The sequence below is a fragment of the Terrapene carolina genome, unplaced genomic scaffold (assembly GCF_002925995.2).
Source record: "Terrapene carolina triunguis isolate 2854851 unplaced genomic scaffold, T_m_triunguis-2.0 Scaffold136, whole genome shotgun sequence".
Classification (NCBI taxonomy): domain Eukaryota; kingdom Metazoa; phylum Chordata; order Testudines; family Emydidae; genus Terrapene; species Terrapene triunguis.
This window is the reverse complement of record NW_020664487.1, coordinates 8,297,119-8,312,588: the sequence shown is the minus strand read 5'-3', so window position 1 is coordinate 8,312,588 and position 15,470 is coordinate 8,297,119. Positions and strand designations below refer to the sequence as shown.

Below are 15,470 nucleotides of genomic sequence, written 5' to 3'. Positions count from 1 at the left end.
GGAGGAGATGCGGTGGGACTGGCTGGGGGGGGTCTGCCCTGTGGGGGCGGAGGGGAGGTGGGGGGACTGGCTGCGGGGGGGGCTGCCCTACGGGGGAGGTGGGGGGACTGGCTGGGGGGCTCAGCTGTCCTGTGGAAGATGGAGGGGATACGGTGGGACTGGCTTACAGGGGGGGTGTCAGCTGCGGTGGGAGGGGAGGGGAGATTTTCATTTTGGTTTTACCAGACTAAATTAAAATAATTACAAAAATCGTTCATAATTTTTTTTCTGAAGTGTGAACCTTATTCTAGGGATGAAGGGACTGGATGTAGATCCATCTGTGAAACTCTTGGGTGGGCTGTATACATAATTTGCTCGATTAGACTAACGTGTTACTGCCCTGAGGTGGGAATAGCCACTACTTTAAGCTTTGTACCATTTATTTGTATTGTATGCACGTCAGATTACCCCATCATGCAGTGATGCCTTGAGGGTGGGGTGGGGGGGCAGCCATTGCTCCGCATGCCCTTGTTTAAGGCTCCCTTTTACTCTAGTGGGGTTTCTGTGTGCACAGATTCCAAGGTAGGAGCTGTAGCTGCTGTGAGGCCCCTTCATGTAACAGCTTAGAGATGACGTCTTATATTTATAAATTTTGTAGCTCTTCTCAAGGTGATGTGCAGCACCACAGAGTAATAGTCTGGAATAACGGAAAGGGGGGGAAATGGACTAAATATCAAGGAAACGGTAGAGGCCTCAGTAGAGTCTACAGCGTTTGAGACCACCAGATCATCTAGTACAGTGGTTCTCAAACGTCTTGTAGCGGCGAGGGCCCCTTTCAAACAGCAAGCCTCGGAGCGTGATGACCCCCCCCCCCGCTTATAAATTAAAATAGGGTTTTTTAATTTAATGGGGGCTGACATTTCATGACTCCGCCAGGCACAGGACTGACAGCTCATGACCTCCGGGTAATAACCTCGTGACCCCGTTTGAGAATCCCTGATCTAGTCTCATGTCCTGTATATCACAGGCCACCAACAGCACCCACACACTTAAACCCAACCACCGAAGTTAGGCCAAAGTATTACATTGCTTAGATTGGCTGAGTACAGTTTGAGATGTCCAAAGTAGTACAGTAGAACGTCAGAGTTATGAACAATTTGGGAATGGAGGTTGTTCCTAACCCTGAAATGTCCATAACGCTGAACAAAACATTAATTTGGTTATTTCAAAAATTTACAACTAAACAGTAACTTAATACAGCTTTGAAACTTTACTATGCAGAAGAAAAATGCTGCTTTGAACCATCTTAATTTAAATGAAACAAGCACAGAATCAGTTTCCTTACTTTATCAAATCTTTATTTTTAAATTTTCCCTTTATTTTCCATGAGTGCTTAACACAGTACTGTACTATACTTGTTTTTTTTTTGTTTGTTTTTGTCTCTGCTGCTGCCTGATTGTGTACTTCTGGTTCTAAATGAGGTGGTTGACTGATCAGTTCATAATTTTGGTGTTTGTAACTCTTGGGGGTTTTCCTATAAGCAGTATACCAAAGTGAACAGTCCTGTGGTTGGCAGAATTAGCTGCGTACTCAAACCAGCCTTTTCTCTTTCTAACTTTCTTAGTGTTGCTCAAAGGATGAGCATGGCTATACATAGTGATGATAATGACAATGAGTCCGTAGCTATATGTGCATGTTAGTACTACTTAATACATCACATTCAAACATCAAAAGGGAATTGTGAGCTTTGTCTCCAGTCGTGCCATCTCCTCTGGTGTCTGTCTGCTTCTCTGCCTTTTGGAACCAATACTGCAATATGATAGTTCCTAGTGCTCTGATGATGCTTACTGCCATGTGCATGTGTACTTGCTGATATGGTATGTAAAAAGTTACATTGCCAGGTTAATATATTCCCCCGGTTTAGGAATTGTAAATACTAGCTTTTATAAATTCCCCATAGTATTTGCAAACCAAATGTTACAGCAAATCTATGATAAGTGAAAAGGAAAATTGATTGATAAATTTCATTTTTTACTGTTCAGTGCTGAGCAAAAAGCAAACATGTTGATGGTTTTTTTTCTAGTTTTAATACTCTTGTACACAGTGGGTAACATACGTAAGAATTATTTTTAAATAAGTATATTAGTTTAACTAGGTCTTTAAGCTGCAAGTCATGCATGGGTATACTGTAATAATAGCACTGGTGGTTATAAGTCTGATGCTCTGAAAATACTCATAGCAGATACAAATTCTGTTATGGGTGGTATGTTCAGTTCCACTAACACTGGGAGGAGCTATTTAATCTGGATTGTAAAAACGAGTCCTTGTGGCTCCTAGCCCACAAAAGCTTATGCCCAAATAAATTTGTTAGTCTCTAAGGTGCCACAAGGACTCCTCCTTGTTTTTGCTGATACAGACTAACATGGCTACCGCTCTGAAATCTGGATTGTGTACTGGTTGAGCATAACAGATCTGAATGTGTCAAAAACAAGCCTTAGCCCTGGTCTACATTACAGAGTTAGGTTGACGCAGGGCAGTTTACAGCGACCTAAATCTGTAAATGTCTACACTAAAATCTTGCTTCTGCCAATGTAACTTTCTCCTATGCCGACTTAATAACTCGAGAAGCAGTAGCGCTTAGGTAGACACAATGTCAGTCAATGCGTTGCTTGCATTGAGTGTTGCTGGCTTTCAGAAGCCATCACAGGATGCCCCACACGAACAGTTAAATTGGTGCAAGCACTCCTGGTTAGGACGTGCACCACCGACACACGGAACGTAGCGTGGACCTGCAAAAGCGACTTCATAATTGTGGTGGCTGTATGTCGATGTAACTTAGGTCAACATAGTTTGTAGTGTAGATATACCCCTAGTCAAACACCAAAAGGGTTATATCCCAACTTACAACCATTACTGCTCATTCTCTGCCTACCAGTTACTACATACAAGGCCTGCAGCAATCACTGTCTGAATAGCAGAGTTGCATGTGGTGGGGGAGCTTGCATATCCTAGGAGACAATAGCTAGAGCTATTGTTGGCTCATTATGTGATTTATGTAGATTGCTTTGATTGCATTATGCACTTTTTTAACCGTTCTCAGGGCTTCAAAGCAGTGGCCTGTACTAGGGCTGGTTGAAAGCTTGGTGCCATAGGAGAATCTGAAACATGTCTTAATGCAACCTGAGCTAGTGGTGATTCTTATCACTGGTACTACTTGTAGTAACCAGGTCAGCTCGTGTCACCACTTGCTTTGGCAGTGCTGGCTATCCCTCATGCACATACACATTGAGGTAGCACCATGTAATCGGTGGGTTGGGGAGCTCCGTTGAACAGAAGAAGTGCTCTTTGGCTGTTCGGGAAACTGGCGATTCAGAACCAAATGTACATCCACAGAGGAAAAAGACAAGGAACCCACCTGGAAGATCAACCTTTCCACACATTTTAGAATAGATGACTAAAGTCACCAATTATAATTTGGTTCCTGTCCAGCCCTGGGGGTTTCCTGAAAGATCTAACTGGAACAATTACCCTTTAAGTTTGCAATATCCCTGCACCCAGTTCTGAGCCAGTTGGTGAAGGAGTTGTGATAGCACCGTTACTCCACTGTGGATATTGCTAAAGCGACGTAAGCAAAAATACAACTTGTTTGGGAATGCTGCTGCTTCACCACAAGCCTGATGGTAGTGCGCTATGGCCGGGGATAAGATTTGAGACTTGCTGCTTGGCTTCCCTAGACTGAGAATTAAGATGTCCCTGGAAAAATATTTTGTTGGGCTACAGTGACAACAGATTTTGTTGCAAACTACCTGTCCTTTCTGGACAAAGCTCAGCTCAAGCTATGGAAGAGGGCTTGTACTGTTGTGGAAAAGCACAAAGAATTCTGGCAGATTTTATGAGCACTTACACAACCAGGTATGTGGTTCTGATGTCATTTGTTGGTAACAGCAGCAAGAACATCAGCCTTGGGCTTAGGTGCCTACAGATACAAGTGTCTGCTTCTGTCAGACTTGAATACTCAGTAACTAGACTCACTAGAGCTTGGGGACCTGCTGTGTGACATGGGGAGCTTCTTTGGCAAAAGGGTGTCTCAAATACTATAGCAAAAGCTAGACTATATTTTCCTCTCCTTCTCCCCCCCCCCCCCACCCTAGAGGGCAAGTGCTTATACTAATGAGTTTGGATTCAAACACGTCCGGTAAGGACAGAATCAGAATGTGTGGCTTCTTTTTCCTCAAAAATGGGAGAGTTGCAAGCCCCTTAACCCTAAGCAGCAAAACCTCTGATTATTGTGCAGTTCAGAATCTTCTGAAACAGGCACACAGGCTAGTTTTGGAGAGTAGGGTCCTTCTGATTCTGCTTGGCGCCTGATTGCCTCAAACACAGGAGTCTTCAGCATTATTTGGTAGGACTCTAGGGTCTTTCCCCAAAACCTTCCCCAGACCATTTCCTGCAAGAATGCACTCAGTATCTTCCTGATGATGAGTGAGTACAGTAACTCCTCACTCCCACTTAACGTTGTTTCAAAGTTACATCGCTGCTCAATTAGGGAACATGCTCGTTTAAAGTTGTGCAATGCTCCCTTATAAGGTCGTTTGGCTGCCTGCTCTGTCCACTGCTTGTAAGATTCTGTGGAAGAGCAACGACTTTAGAAGGGAGCATTGCACAAGTTACTCTTCTCTGCCTCCTCCCCCTCCCTCCCAGTGCTTCCCTCCCGCCAAACAGCTGTTTGGCAGCGCTTAGGACTTTGGGGGTGGGGGGAAGGAGCGGGGGTGGAGTGGGGGTAGGAAGAGGTGGGGCTGGAGTGGAGCTGGGACAGGAAGAGGCGGGCCTGGAGCATCCCCCGGCAAAGTCGGCGCCTGTTCTTCTCCGGGGAAGCTGCTGCTGGGAAGGTGCTTCCTAGTGTCCTTGCCTGCAGCGGGCTGTGCCTGTGTGAGGTAAGCCAGGGGCACTTCCAAACCACAGTACCTTACAGTACTGTACAGTATACGGTATAATGCCTTTTGTCTGCCCCCAAAAAATTTCCTTGGAACCTAACCCCCCGCATTTACATTAAATCTTATGGGAAAATTGGATTCGTTTAACATCATTTCACTTAAAGTTGCATTTTTCAGGAACATAACTACAACGTTAAGTGAGGAGTTACTGTACAGCAAATCTAGTCCTTTCTGGCAAAGACCTCTATAAAGTTTTATACTGCCGAGGGAAAGAGGCAAGTAATTTCCAGATACTTTCGGATGCAGGGCAGGCAACAGGGATGTCTGTCACTTACTGTTGCATTCAAGGCACTGGTTTGTGTATGTGTCGCTAAAATTGACTGCATTTCTGCACTGAAATGGACAAAAATTGTTTGCCATTCTAAATATAAAGCTGCATTTGGTTAATTTATGTGGGAAGTTTGTATTGTATTGTCCTTTTTAGCACTTTTTTCACTGCTTTGGTTAGTCAGTAAATTTGTTTTTGAAGATAAACTCATCTTTATTCGTTCACCACATGTTCTGCAGAATGTATAGCAGTACTCAGAGCACTCAATACTTGTAAGTGTACAGCACCACAGATCTCTTAGGTTCAAGAAAACACCCTAGTCATGTGTAAATGTACAGCAAGCACCGCATAATTCATAGTCTCAGTGAAAGTGTGATAGTGTATAAAGGTAGAGGAGATCAGAATAATTCATTGGATGACAGGGGTGTAAATGTACAGCAAGCACTACACAATTCTTAACAGGCCCCAGAATTTCAGGGCTACGTAGAGCACAGTCTGTCATATCGCACTACAAACTCACAAATATTATGCAGGACACAACAGGCAGCTATCACTATTGGGGTATTTCTCTCACAAGATTGGATCGCAGTGAATAAACTAACACCAACATGCCTTCAAAAGCACAACTGTCATTCAGCACCTGCTGAGCTGGTAGTTGAATCTTTCTTTGGTGTTGTCAAGGTGGCTGGTATATGGCTTCAGGAGCCAGAGGAGTATGTGGTATGCTGGGTCCCCCAGGATTACTGCTGGTATTTCAACATCACCAGTGGTAATCCACCAGTCAGGAAAGAATGTCCCTGCTTGCAGCTTTCTGAACAGTCCTGTGTTCTTAAAGTTGCAAGCATCATGCACCTTCCCTGACCAGCCCACACCGATATCAGTGAAACATCCCAGGTGATCCACCAAGACTTGCAAAACTACAGAAAAGAAGCCCTTTCTGTTGATGTACTCTGTGGCAAGGTGGTGGTGCCAAAACAGGGGTAGGCATGCCGTTTGTTTGTCCCACCACAGTTCAGCAGCCTCATTGCTGCAAATTCAACCATGACGTCCTGCACATTACGGAGAGTCACAGACCTGCATAGCAGGACATGATTAATGGCCCTACACAGTTGTATGAAAACCGCCCCCACTGAGGATTTTCCAACTCTGTGCTGCTGGTCAGTGGGAAATTATTAATCAGGCATTGCAAGCTTTCATAGTGCAATCATCACTCGCTTCCGAACTGTCTCATTTGTTGTCCATCCACTGGAGAGGTGAGCTCTGCGCACAGATCCAGGAATATGGCCTTTTTGCATCCTAGAGTTCTGCAGCTACTTCTAGTCATCCCAAACCTTCATTGTGATGTGATCCCACCAGTCAGTGCTCATTTCTTGGGCCCAGAATTGGTGCTCCGCCGTCTGCAGCTGCTTCATGAATGCCACCAACAGCCTTGAATTGTTTTTCACTATGTCCATCAGCAGTCTGTCCTCGAAAAAATCATCATGTCCCCCATTGTTGTGGTTCTTCCTGCATCTCTGATAATACTGGAGGATAATGCCTCCTGTATTTGCAACATTCATGAGACTATACAGAGCTGTGCAGACTTCATCCTGCAGTCAGAGGGTGGACAGTGCCATGTGGGTTTGTGGGATCTCTCTTTAAAATAAAAGTGTGAATTATGGGATAGAGAAAGTTGCATGCTGGGAACTTACCCCCAGCTCCCAGTGACCCCTTGATACTTTGTTAGTCTCACTCTGTTCAGACAGCCTCCCTTCTTGCTTAGTTCCTGTAGAACTTTCACATGCGAAAGGCTGTATTCCTGGTAGAGAAGCCTCTGGTGTCAGTGACCCCTGGCTAATGGAGTTCAAAATTGTGACCAGAGCATCATCAGAGTCTGAATAGACACTTCCTTCTCTTGCAGGGTTTTACTCCTCTTCACGTAGGGCTCTCAAACAGGCCTTTGGCTCCTTGCCAGGCTTCTTTTGCATGTGTTTCCCTTTAAGCACTTTTCCTTTGACAAGATGAGCCCTCCTGCCTTTCCCCAGTCTTCTTGACAGAATCATTAAGTTCTGTCATCTCCCTTTGCTGCTTTCCTTGGTCTGGAATTTTTGTTATTCGCGTGCTTTGATGGCAGCATGCAGTTCCCATGACATTTGGACTGCAAGTCCCATAATCCCTCTCTTTGGCAGAGACCCTATCACAAAAGTGAGCTGGACTTTGACCCTCATAAAGGTTGATGCTCTCACCTTGCAACACTCTCAGGTTGAATTTTGTTGACACTTGAAGCTAAAGTCAAGAAGGAAATTGAAAAGCTGTAAAGTTTCATTGCTGTGTTAATGCATTCGTAAATTTAATGACATTATAAAAACTAATGCTGGTTACAAACACTTTCAGAGAATTTCTTCAAAATGGATTATTGTCAATAATATTTGTAATGTATGTACATTATTTTCAGATGGTGAACTGAATGTTCTGGATGACATTTTGACTGATGCTCCAGACCAAGATGATGAGCTGTATAATCCTGATAGTGAGCAAGATAAAAATGAGAAAAAGGGTATGTGGCTTTACTACTCAGATACCTTGCTAAAAAGTAGACAGCAAAATTTTACAGTGCAGGATGATTAAAGTCTACAAGGTGACAATGTTCATACCCCCGGTAATGGAATCCCAAACGGTTTTTGTGCAACTGCGTTATAATGTAATCTCTGACCTTTTGGACAAACATAATAAAGTAGGGCTTCTCTTTAGCTGAAGATCACAGTGAATCTGGGTTTTCTGCTGATATCATACAATTATTTTTTGGTCTAGTAAACTGAATACAGGAGTAGGAACAAGGAAGTCTTCTTTTCCAGTCCCAGCTCTGCTAGTAACTTGTTTGGCCTTGGGCTTGTCACTTAACCTTTCAGCATCAGTTTCTCCGTCTCTCACTATGGAAAACGTGAATGTGACTGGGAGGTTAAGGACTTAATATTTGTAAAATGCTATAATCTTGAAAGGATAATTATTTTTAAGAGTGCTTTGGAACTGAAACGTCAAGACAGTAAAGCTGATTTTAAGGAGAAATATTATCAAACGTAAAAAAAAGTCGTCTAATCTGATGTGTAAAATAACTTTGAACTTGGTCTCTATTGGTCTTTATTTAAGGGTCAAAAAGAAAAAGTGACAGGATGGAAAGTGCTGAAAGCAAAAGACAGAAGCCTTCTATGCATTCATCAAGGCAAATGATTCCAAAGCCACCTAGCTCATCAGTTAGCAATAATAAAAGAATGGTGAGTACAAAAGGAAAGCCACTGTCGGAGTACAAGAATGAGGAATATCAGAGGTCTGATAGAAACAAGCGCCCAGATGATCGAAAGACCCGTATGTCAAGCAGCAGTTCAAGGGAACCATATAAAGGACAACTTGAAAAGACTTGCATGAGGAAAAGAGATGTTGACAGGAGGGCAAAGTCTTCCACACCAGATGGCTCTGAGGTAGTAAAAGTTATTGCAGCCTTAGAAATAAAACAATTGTTTGAGGCTTTTATAAGGTGCATTCTCTTAAGGCACTTTGTGCATCCAGACAATGTGTTCTATGACTGCTGATTGATTTTCTCTTTGAACATCAGAGAATTAGGCACGACGTAGATAGAAGACTGAGCAGATCCAGCCATTCTTCTAAAGAAGAGGTGAACTCTGAGGAATATGGCTCAGAACATGAGACTGGCAGCAGCGGTTCCTCTGAGCAAGGAAACACAGAAAATGAGGAGGAAGGAATGGAAGAAGAGGAAGATGATGAAGGGGAGGAGGATGAAGAGGTAGAAGAAGAGGGGGAGGAGGAGGAAGAAGAATATGAACAAGATGAGAGAGATCAAAAGGAAGGAAATGACTATGACACACGAAGTGAAGCCAGTGATTCTGATTCTGAATCCGCATCCTTCACAGATGGGTCAGTCAGATCTGGTTCCGGCTCGGATGCTTCAGGTAGATTGCTGCTTCTTATACTACTTGATATCTGATTTTTCTTATTTGTTTTCAATCTACTGATATTTCAAGATTGACTACTTCTTTTTGGCTTGTGCTAGTGAGGATTAGCTTTGACTTTGGTCATCAGGTGATTTTTATTTTTTTTTTATGTGAATTTTTACAGCAAGACAGTATAATGGAACATTAGTACTAAGGCTTGCCTGGAAATAATGACTTTCCACTATACTAGGATCAAATTGCTGTAGATGAAGTGGATTTGGCTTTGCTATTTTAACACTTAAAGCTTCTGCAGTCAGTACTACTTGACACTTCTTATATAGATTCGCTTATGATTTATCTTTTAAAGTTGATGGCAAGAAGTTCAATATAAATCAAGATGTGTGGCTGGGTGGAATATTGAGGCTATTGCCTTAGCAATTTCTCCAAAGGTGAGAGAGAGATAGCATGGCTGGGTCTTGGTAAAAATGCATTTAGCGTTCTCATTCATTTGAGAGAACACCACACAACTTGGAATGAGGAGGAGTCCAGGATCAGAATAATAGGGGAAATAGGGACTTAAGAAAATTGCATGGCAACTGCCTGCACCATGCCTGGTTCTCGCTTTTTCTGCTAGTGTTTAATTTTCAGGAATATTAAATTCCTCTCAGAATTTAAGAATCAATGAAGCCCTTTTTCTGGGGTGTTGCTAAATTTATTGATTACTTGATTCTTTTGGTATAGACTAACTTGGAAGATTGGATGAAATCTTGAAAAAGATCATATAATATAATTTGGCTCAATGGAGAGATCACTTGATGGCATTTCTTTATTGTTGTTTGGTTTTGATGAGAAGCATGCTTACAATCTTGTTAAAAAAGGTTCCTGTCACGCTAGCTTCCTTATTTGAGGACTTCATAGCTGGTCCTCCTGACTAATTTAGACACAGGTGCCAGTGTTGATATTTGGAGTTAGAGAGTGAGAACAGCCTAAAAAATAAAAGAAGCTGTAGTAATTTTTTCTTCCCCAAGAAAAAAGTTTGAGGTATAATTTAACTTTTAGGGGAAAAGAGACCTATTGACAATGTTCCCCAGTGGTTTTTTTATTTATTTATTTATTATTACTTCTATCACTTTTCTGAGCTTTCAGATACAGAGAGTAGCATTCAGGAGCAGTGTCACTGGTCACAACACAATTTTCCTATTTGGTGTCACTGCAAATTTCTAAAGCATTGGAGAGAAGAACTAAAGCAGCCCCAAACCTAGTGAATCACTTCTGCATCTTAAACTTTGTATGGAACTTGCAGATTTCTTGCTGTTTACCTTTCCCTCATGAACTACAAGTTTGAAAATTAGGGTAAATTATTGTACATGATATTTGGGAAGGAGGGGCCTTAGGACAGAAACCTAAATCTTGTTAGAACCATATATCCTTGTAGTTATCACAAATCACACTTATCTGTTGCCAGTACTTTCCTTCCATTCTTGTCTTCCATGTGTGATATTTACAGTACTGCTTATCTTTGTTTTGGGATTTTTAGATGAGAAAAAGAAGGAAAGGAAGAGAGCTAGAGGTATCTCTCCAATTGTTTTTGATAGAAGTGGAAGTTCTGCATCAGAATCATATGCAGGTATTTTTTTTTCCTTTTACTGCCTGTCATGCTGACTTGTATCAAATCTTGAAATGTGAACACTGTAGAAATTTGTGGGGTATGCAGCTTAATATTTTAATTGTTAATTTTGTATTGACTTTTGGCATGTTCTGTGTGGATAATTTTGGGGAAGTAGGCTTTCTTGTTACTTTAATGCTATTCTGTTGCTTAAGTGGAATTTTCACTTTAAAAAAACTTGGAAGATGATGATTCAGTGACTAGTTTTCTGAGTAGGAAACTGTTCAAACAAAAAACAACCAAAACAACCCAAAAAACTAAAACAAAACACTCGTGCACATTGAGCAGTATTTTTGTGTGTGTGGGTGCGCGCCAGGAGGAATAATTTGTCATGAATGAAAATTGTATGTGACAAGGCTGTAGAAATTGTATCTTATCTCTATCAAGGCTCAATCTGAACAAATGTACTTTGGCTAAACACAGGTTCAGAAAAGAAGCATGAGAAATTATCATCTTCCGTTCGTGCTGTCCAAAAAGGTATCATTTAAATTTGAATTTTTAATGCATGCCCTATCACAAGCCATTGTCTCTGTCCATTCATTGATGTTATGTCAAAGTGGTAATGTTCCGATATAACAATCTGAATACTTGATTTGTGAGTGTAAACAGTGATGCATCTCCATCCTGATTTATTTTTGCATGTCATTAGAGGTGCAAAAAACGTCAATTATTTGCTTGTTGCAGGAGCAGCAAAGTAGCAATGAGATGCTTTTACTTGAAAAGTGGATTATATTTAACAATACTCTATTCAACAATGCCTGATGCAAATGTTTCACATTAGCTGTAAGCTGGGATACAAGTATATCGGAACATCACTAGGCTACGTTTGATTTTTATCTGAAGTTACTTAATTTTTTATTTTTTAATTTATTTTTTTTAAATAAAAGCTTGGCATTGCGTGCTCTTTGGCATTGATTTCAAGGTTGAAGCTGGGGGTGGAAGGTTTTAACTCTTGATTTAGGTAGGGGTTGGGAGGGCTAAACATAAACATCCACTACCTAGTGGAAATAATTTTTAAAAGTTTAAACTTGAGCTTATTTAAAATTTGTTTTTCAGACCAAACCAGTAAACTTAAATATATTCTCCAAGATGCAAGATTTTTTCTCATCAAGAGTAACAACCATGAAAATGTCTCACTTGCCAAAGCTAAGGTACGTCAAACTTTTCCTGAAACTGATTTTTTTATCATGAAACTTAGTACAGAAAGGGACTGACACTCAAGCCCGTATTATCTCCTGTGCCAAAATTGCAAACCTGTTTTTAGCTTCCTAATTCTCAAATTGTAGCTGCTCTGGCTCCAACACAAATTAGAGCAGCTCCTTGACTGCTCTTCACTTATGCCAGCAGGCTGTAATTACTAAGGACTGTATGCCAGATGAGAATTGGAGTGTCGTTTTTATCCACCACTGAGACACCTCCTATATCAAGAGGGCAGTTGGTGATGGATGGCCCAGCCAACTTTATGCCACCTGAGTTATTCTCTTCCCTTGCCAGGGGCATAGCTGGGAAGCTACAGCCAGATTCTGGCCTCTAAATATATCTCTTTTAGTACATGGTGAGAGTTTGATCTGTACGTAATTCCAAGTAAAACAAACGAAAAACTGAGTGCCTGAGTTGATGTCTGTTATTCCTGTGACAAGATTCTCTTAATAATATTACATTTTGGCAAAAGAAAAATGTAGGCTATTGTATTAAAGAATCAATGTAATGTTTTTGTATTCAGATGTCTAGATAATACTTAGTCCTGTCTTGAGTATGGTCATGTAGGAAGTTAGTCAGGAAAATAGAAGTTCTTCTTCAAATGATGGTCCCTATCTGTATTGCACTGGGGGTTATACGCATGCACCAAGCGCTCTGAGCTGAAGCTTTTGAAAGTAGTAGTAGTCTGCTGGTCCACATGCGCCCTTGCCTCTGCCTCATGGTGTCAACCAAGGCGATAAAAGGGCGGGGCATACCGACTGCACCCTCAGTTCCTTCTCACTGCCGCATGGTCTGAGTTGGAGCCTTTTCTATTCTCTCGTCTCTTGTGATGCATTTTCCTAAATACAGAAAAAGGACTCTTTTACTCTTGTATATAGTTATTGTTGTAGCAGTTTTAGTGTTAGAAGTAGTTTTTAGGATTTTAAGGACTTTGGGATGCCTTTTTACCAGCTAACCGCCTCCCCAACACCTAGGCCTGGGTATTGGATTACGCCAAAGACGCCAGGGTTCAAGATCTGCACGTCTCATTGAGGTGCAGTATCTGCCTCTGCTCCCAGCCCGTACCTGGGAAGGCCAGACTCTCCGCCTCAAGAAGCACCTCATCGAGGTTGCCATGAGGCCGCACTCGGATCCAGGCTGGGGAAAACACTCCCACCACCCTGGTACATCGGCCTGAGCAGTTGAGGAACGTGTCTTCTACTGTGGAGCTCCGGTCCGGTTCTACTGGTACGAGCACTACAGATCCCGTGCAGGGGGCCTAGCCGTGAGGCAAGGAAGCATGTGCATAAGCACGACAGTAATTCTGCCTCAAAGCCCAAGAAGGATGTTGCATTCTCCATGAGTTCCAGGCATGGAGAAGTGGTGCATTCCAAGGCTCCCAAACATGACAAGAAGTTGTATAGAACACTGGATCTGCCAGTCCCGGTTACAGAGCCATGTACCCTTTCTGGATCGGTATCTCCAAAGTCACAGGAATTGTTGGTTCTGAGGCAGTCCTCCATTCCATCCCCGGTTCCATCTGTGGAATGCATGCCACTGACACTGGGGAGACTCAAGTCAGCTCCTGGACCTCATGAACTGTTTGTCCTGGATGAGGTTACATCGCCATGTCTCCCAGTTCATTTGTCCCATAAGAGACCCCGTTCCTCTGCATTGGACTTGCCACCTTTGGATCGTGTTCCTGAGCAAATCCCTGCGACTCACTCGGATCTACTCGTTCTGACGGCAGCACCATTTGAACAAGGATCTGACTTCTCAGTGTCTGAGGACTCAGATGGAACACATGATCTGCCTCTCCCATTCTGTCGGCATGAATACCCAAAAGCTCCATGAGCTCAGTGGCAATATCCTCCCTTTCCTCAGTACAGGAGCCACTGGTACCCCACTCCGTGGGGACCCCTGTAGCAACCGCAAGATCCTCCTGGTTGGCCATACTGGGGCTCTTGGCCCCAATATCTGCCCATGGAACCTTCCTGATCTGCCCAAGAGGAATTCCCCCATCTCGCCACTCTGTCCTTCAACTATGCCATTTTCCAACTGGCCCGTACTGGCATACCCTGGCCACTTGCACACCCAACCCAAAAGAGACATAAAAAAGATACTATGTACCAACAAAGGGTCTGAGTTTCTGCTTTCTCACCCCCACCCCCAACCCCACAACACTCTAATTCCCTGGTTATTCAGGCTGGTACTAAACGGGCCAGGCAGCAACACCCACGTTCCACTCCAACAGACAAGGAGGGTAAGAGAGATTTTGGACCTCCTAGATCATAAGGTCTTTTCTTCAGCCAGCCTTCAGTTTCGTATCTCTAATTGCTTGGCGTTACTGACAAAATATGACTTTTTGAATTATGACCAAGCTTCCCTAGCAGGCTCATGCCTGCTTCCAGGCTATTTTAAAAGAAGGCAAACTGGTCATCCAGACAGCGCTTCAGGCCATGGTGGATTCAGTGGACCCATCTTCATGCACTGTGGCTACAGGGATCGTCGTGGGGAGGGAATCCTAGCTGCGTTCATGTTGTTTCCCAAGGGAGGTGCAGAACACAACTGAGGATCTCCCTTTTGATGAATCTCACCTCTTCAGCTAGAAGACTGATGATTCTCTGCACTCCCTCAAAGACGCTAGATCCACCCTATGATCACTGGGTATTTATACACCCATGTGCAAATTCTATCATCCACCTCCTGCACAATAACACCGAGCTCCTCAATTCTTCCATCACCAACCCTATGAGCCTCCCCATAAGTGTCAAAAGATCCAACGGCCCTGTTTGCGTGGTCTGTCAGCTCAGTCTTTGACATCACACACTCCATCTTTGCGTAAGCAATAATTCTTTGTGCTGTTAGAGAGCCATCAACCATCTTGCATCCCACAGTTCATACAACCCACTCCTTTCAGGGCTGTCCAGCACTCTTTCTACCAGCCTGGAGTGCAATAACAATGGACAAGTGAATCCTGTATGATGTTCAACATAGCTATATGATCAAGTTCACAGTGCTACCTCATCCACGTCCCCCGTCCCAATCCCACCTCTTAGACAACTCTCACAATAGTATCCATGCCTTAGAGGTGGACTGCAGAGAGGGGTGATAGAGCTTGTTCGCATGACCTTTCAGGGCGCAGGGTTCTACTCCACCTATTTCCTGGTACCCAAGAAAAAAGGGGGAAGGAGACAAACCCTAGATCTCTGTGGTCTCAACCACTTCATATGCAAGCCAAAGTTTTATGTGGTCATTCTCGCAGCCATCATATTTCGCTAGAAAGAGGCATGTGGTATACAGCAAGACGTTTACTTCCACATAGGTATCCACCCAACCCACAGATGGTTCTTGAGATTTACAATGGGCCCTTGGCACTTCCAGTACAGAGTTCTGCCATTCGGGCTCACCACTGCTCCTCGGGTCTTCCTGTCATGTTCTCGTCATGTCATACAACA

The 15,470-nt window shown here is 43.0% G+C and overlaps 1 protein-coding gene across 2 annotated transcripts in view; it reads left to right on the top strand.

Moving 5' to 3' along the window:
* YTHDC1 (YTH domain containing 1) overlaps window positions 1-15,470 on the top strand; it is a 31,528-nt gene that overhangs the window by 682 nt on the left and 15,376 nt on the right. Inside the window, exons 2-7 of one of the 2 annotated variants that reach the window (XM_026653344.2) lie at window positions 7,676-7,777; window positions 8,368-8,696; window positions 8,831-9,185; window positions 10,705-10,794; window positions 11,257-11,310; window positions 11,890-11,984. In XM_026653344.2, coding sequence (XP_026509129.1) covers window positions 7,676-7,777; window positions 8,368-8,696; window positions 8,831-9,185; window positions 10,705-10,794; window positions 11,257-11,310; window positions 11,890-11,984 — 1,025 coding nt within the window. The remainder of the gene's footprint in view (window positions 1-7,675; window positions 7,778-8,367; window positions 8,697-8,830; window positions 9,186-10,704; window positions 10,795-11,256; window positions 11,311-11,889; window positions 11,985-15,470) is intronic. The other variant, XM_026653345.2, reaches the window with a different exon arrangement.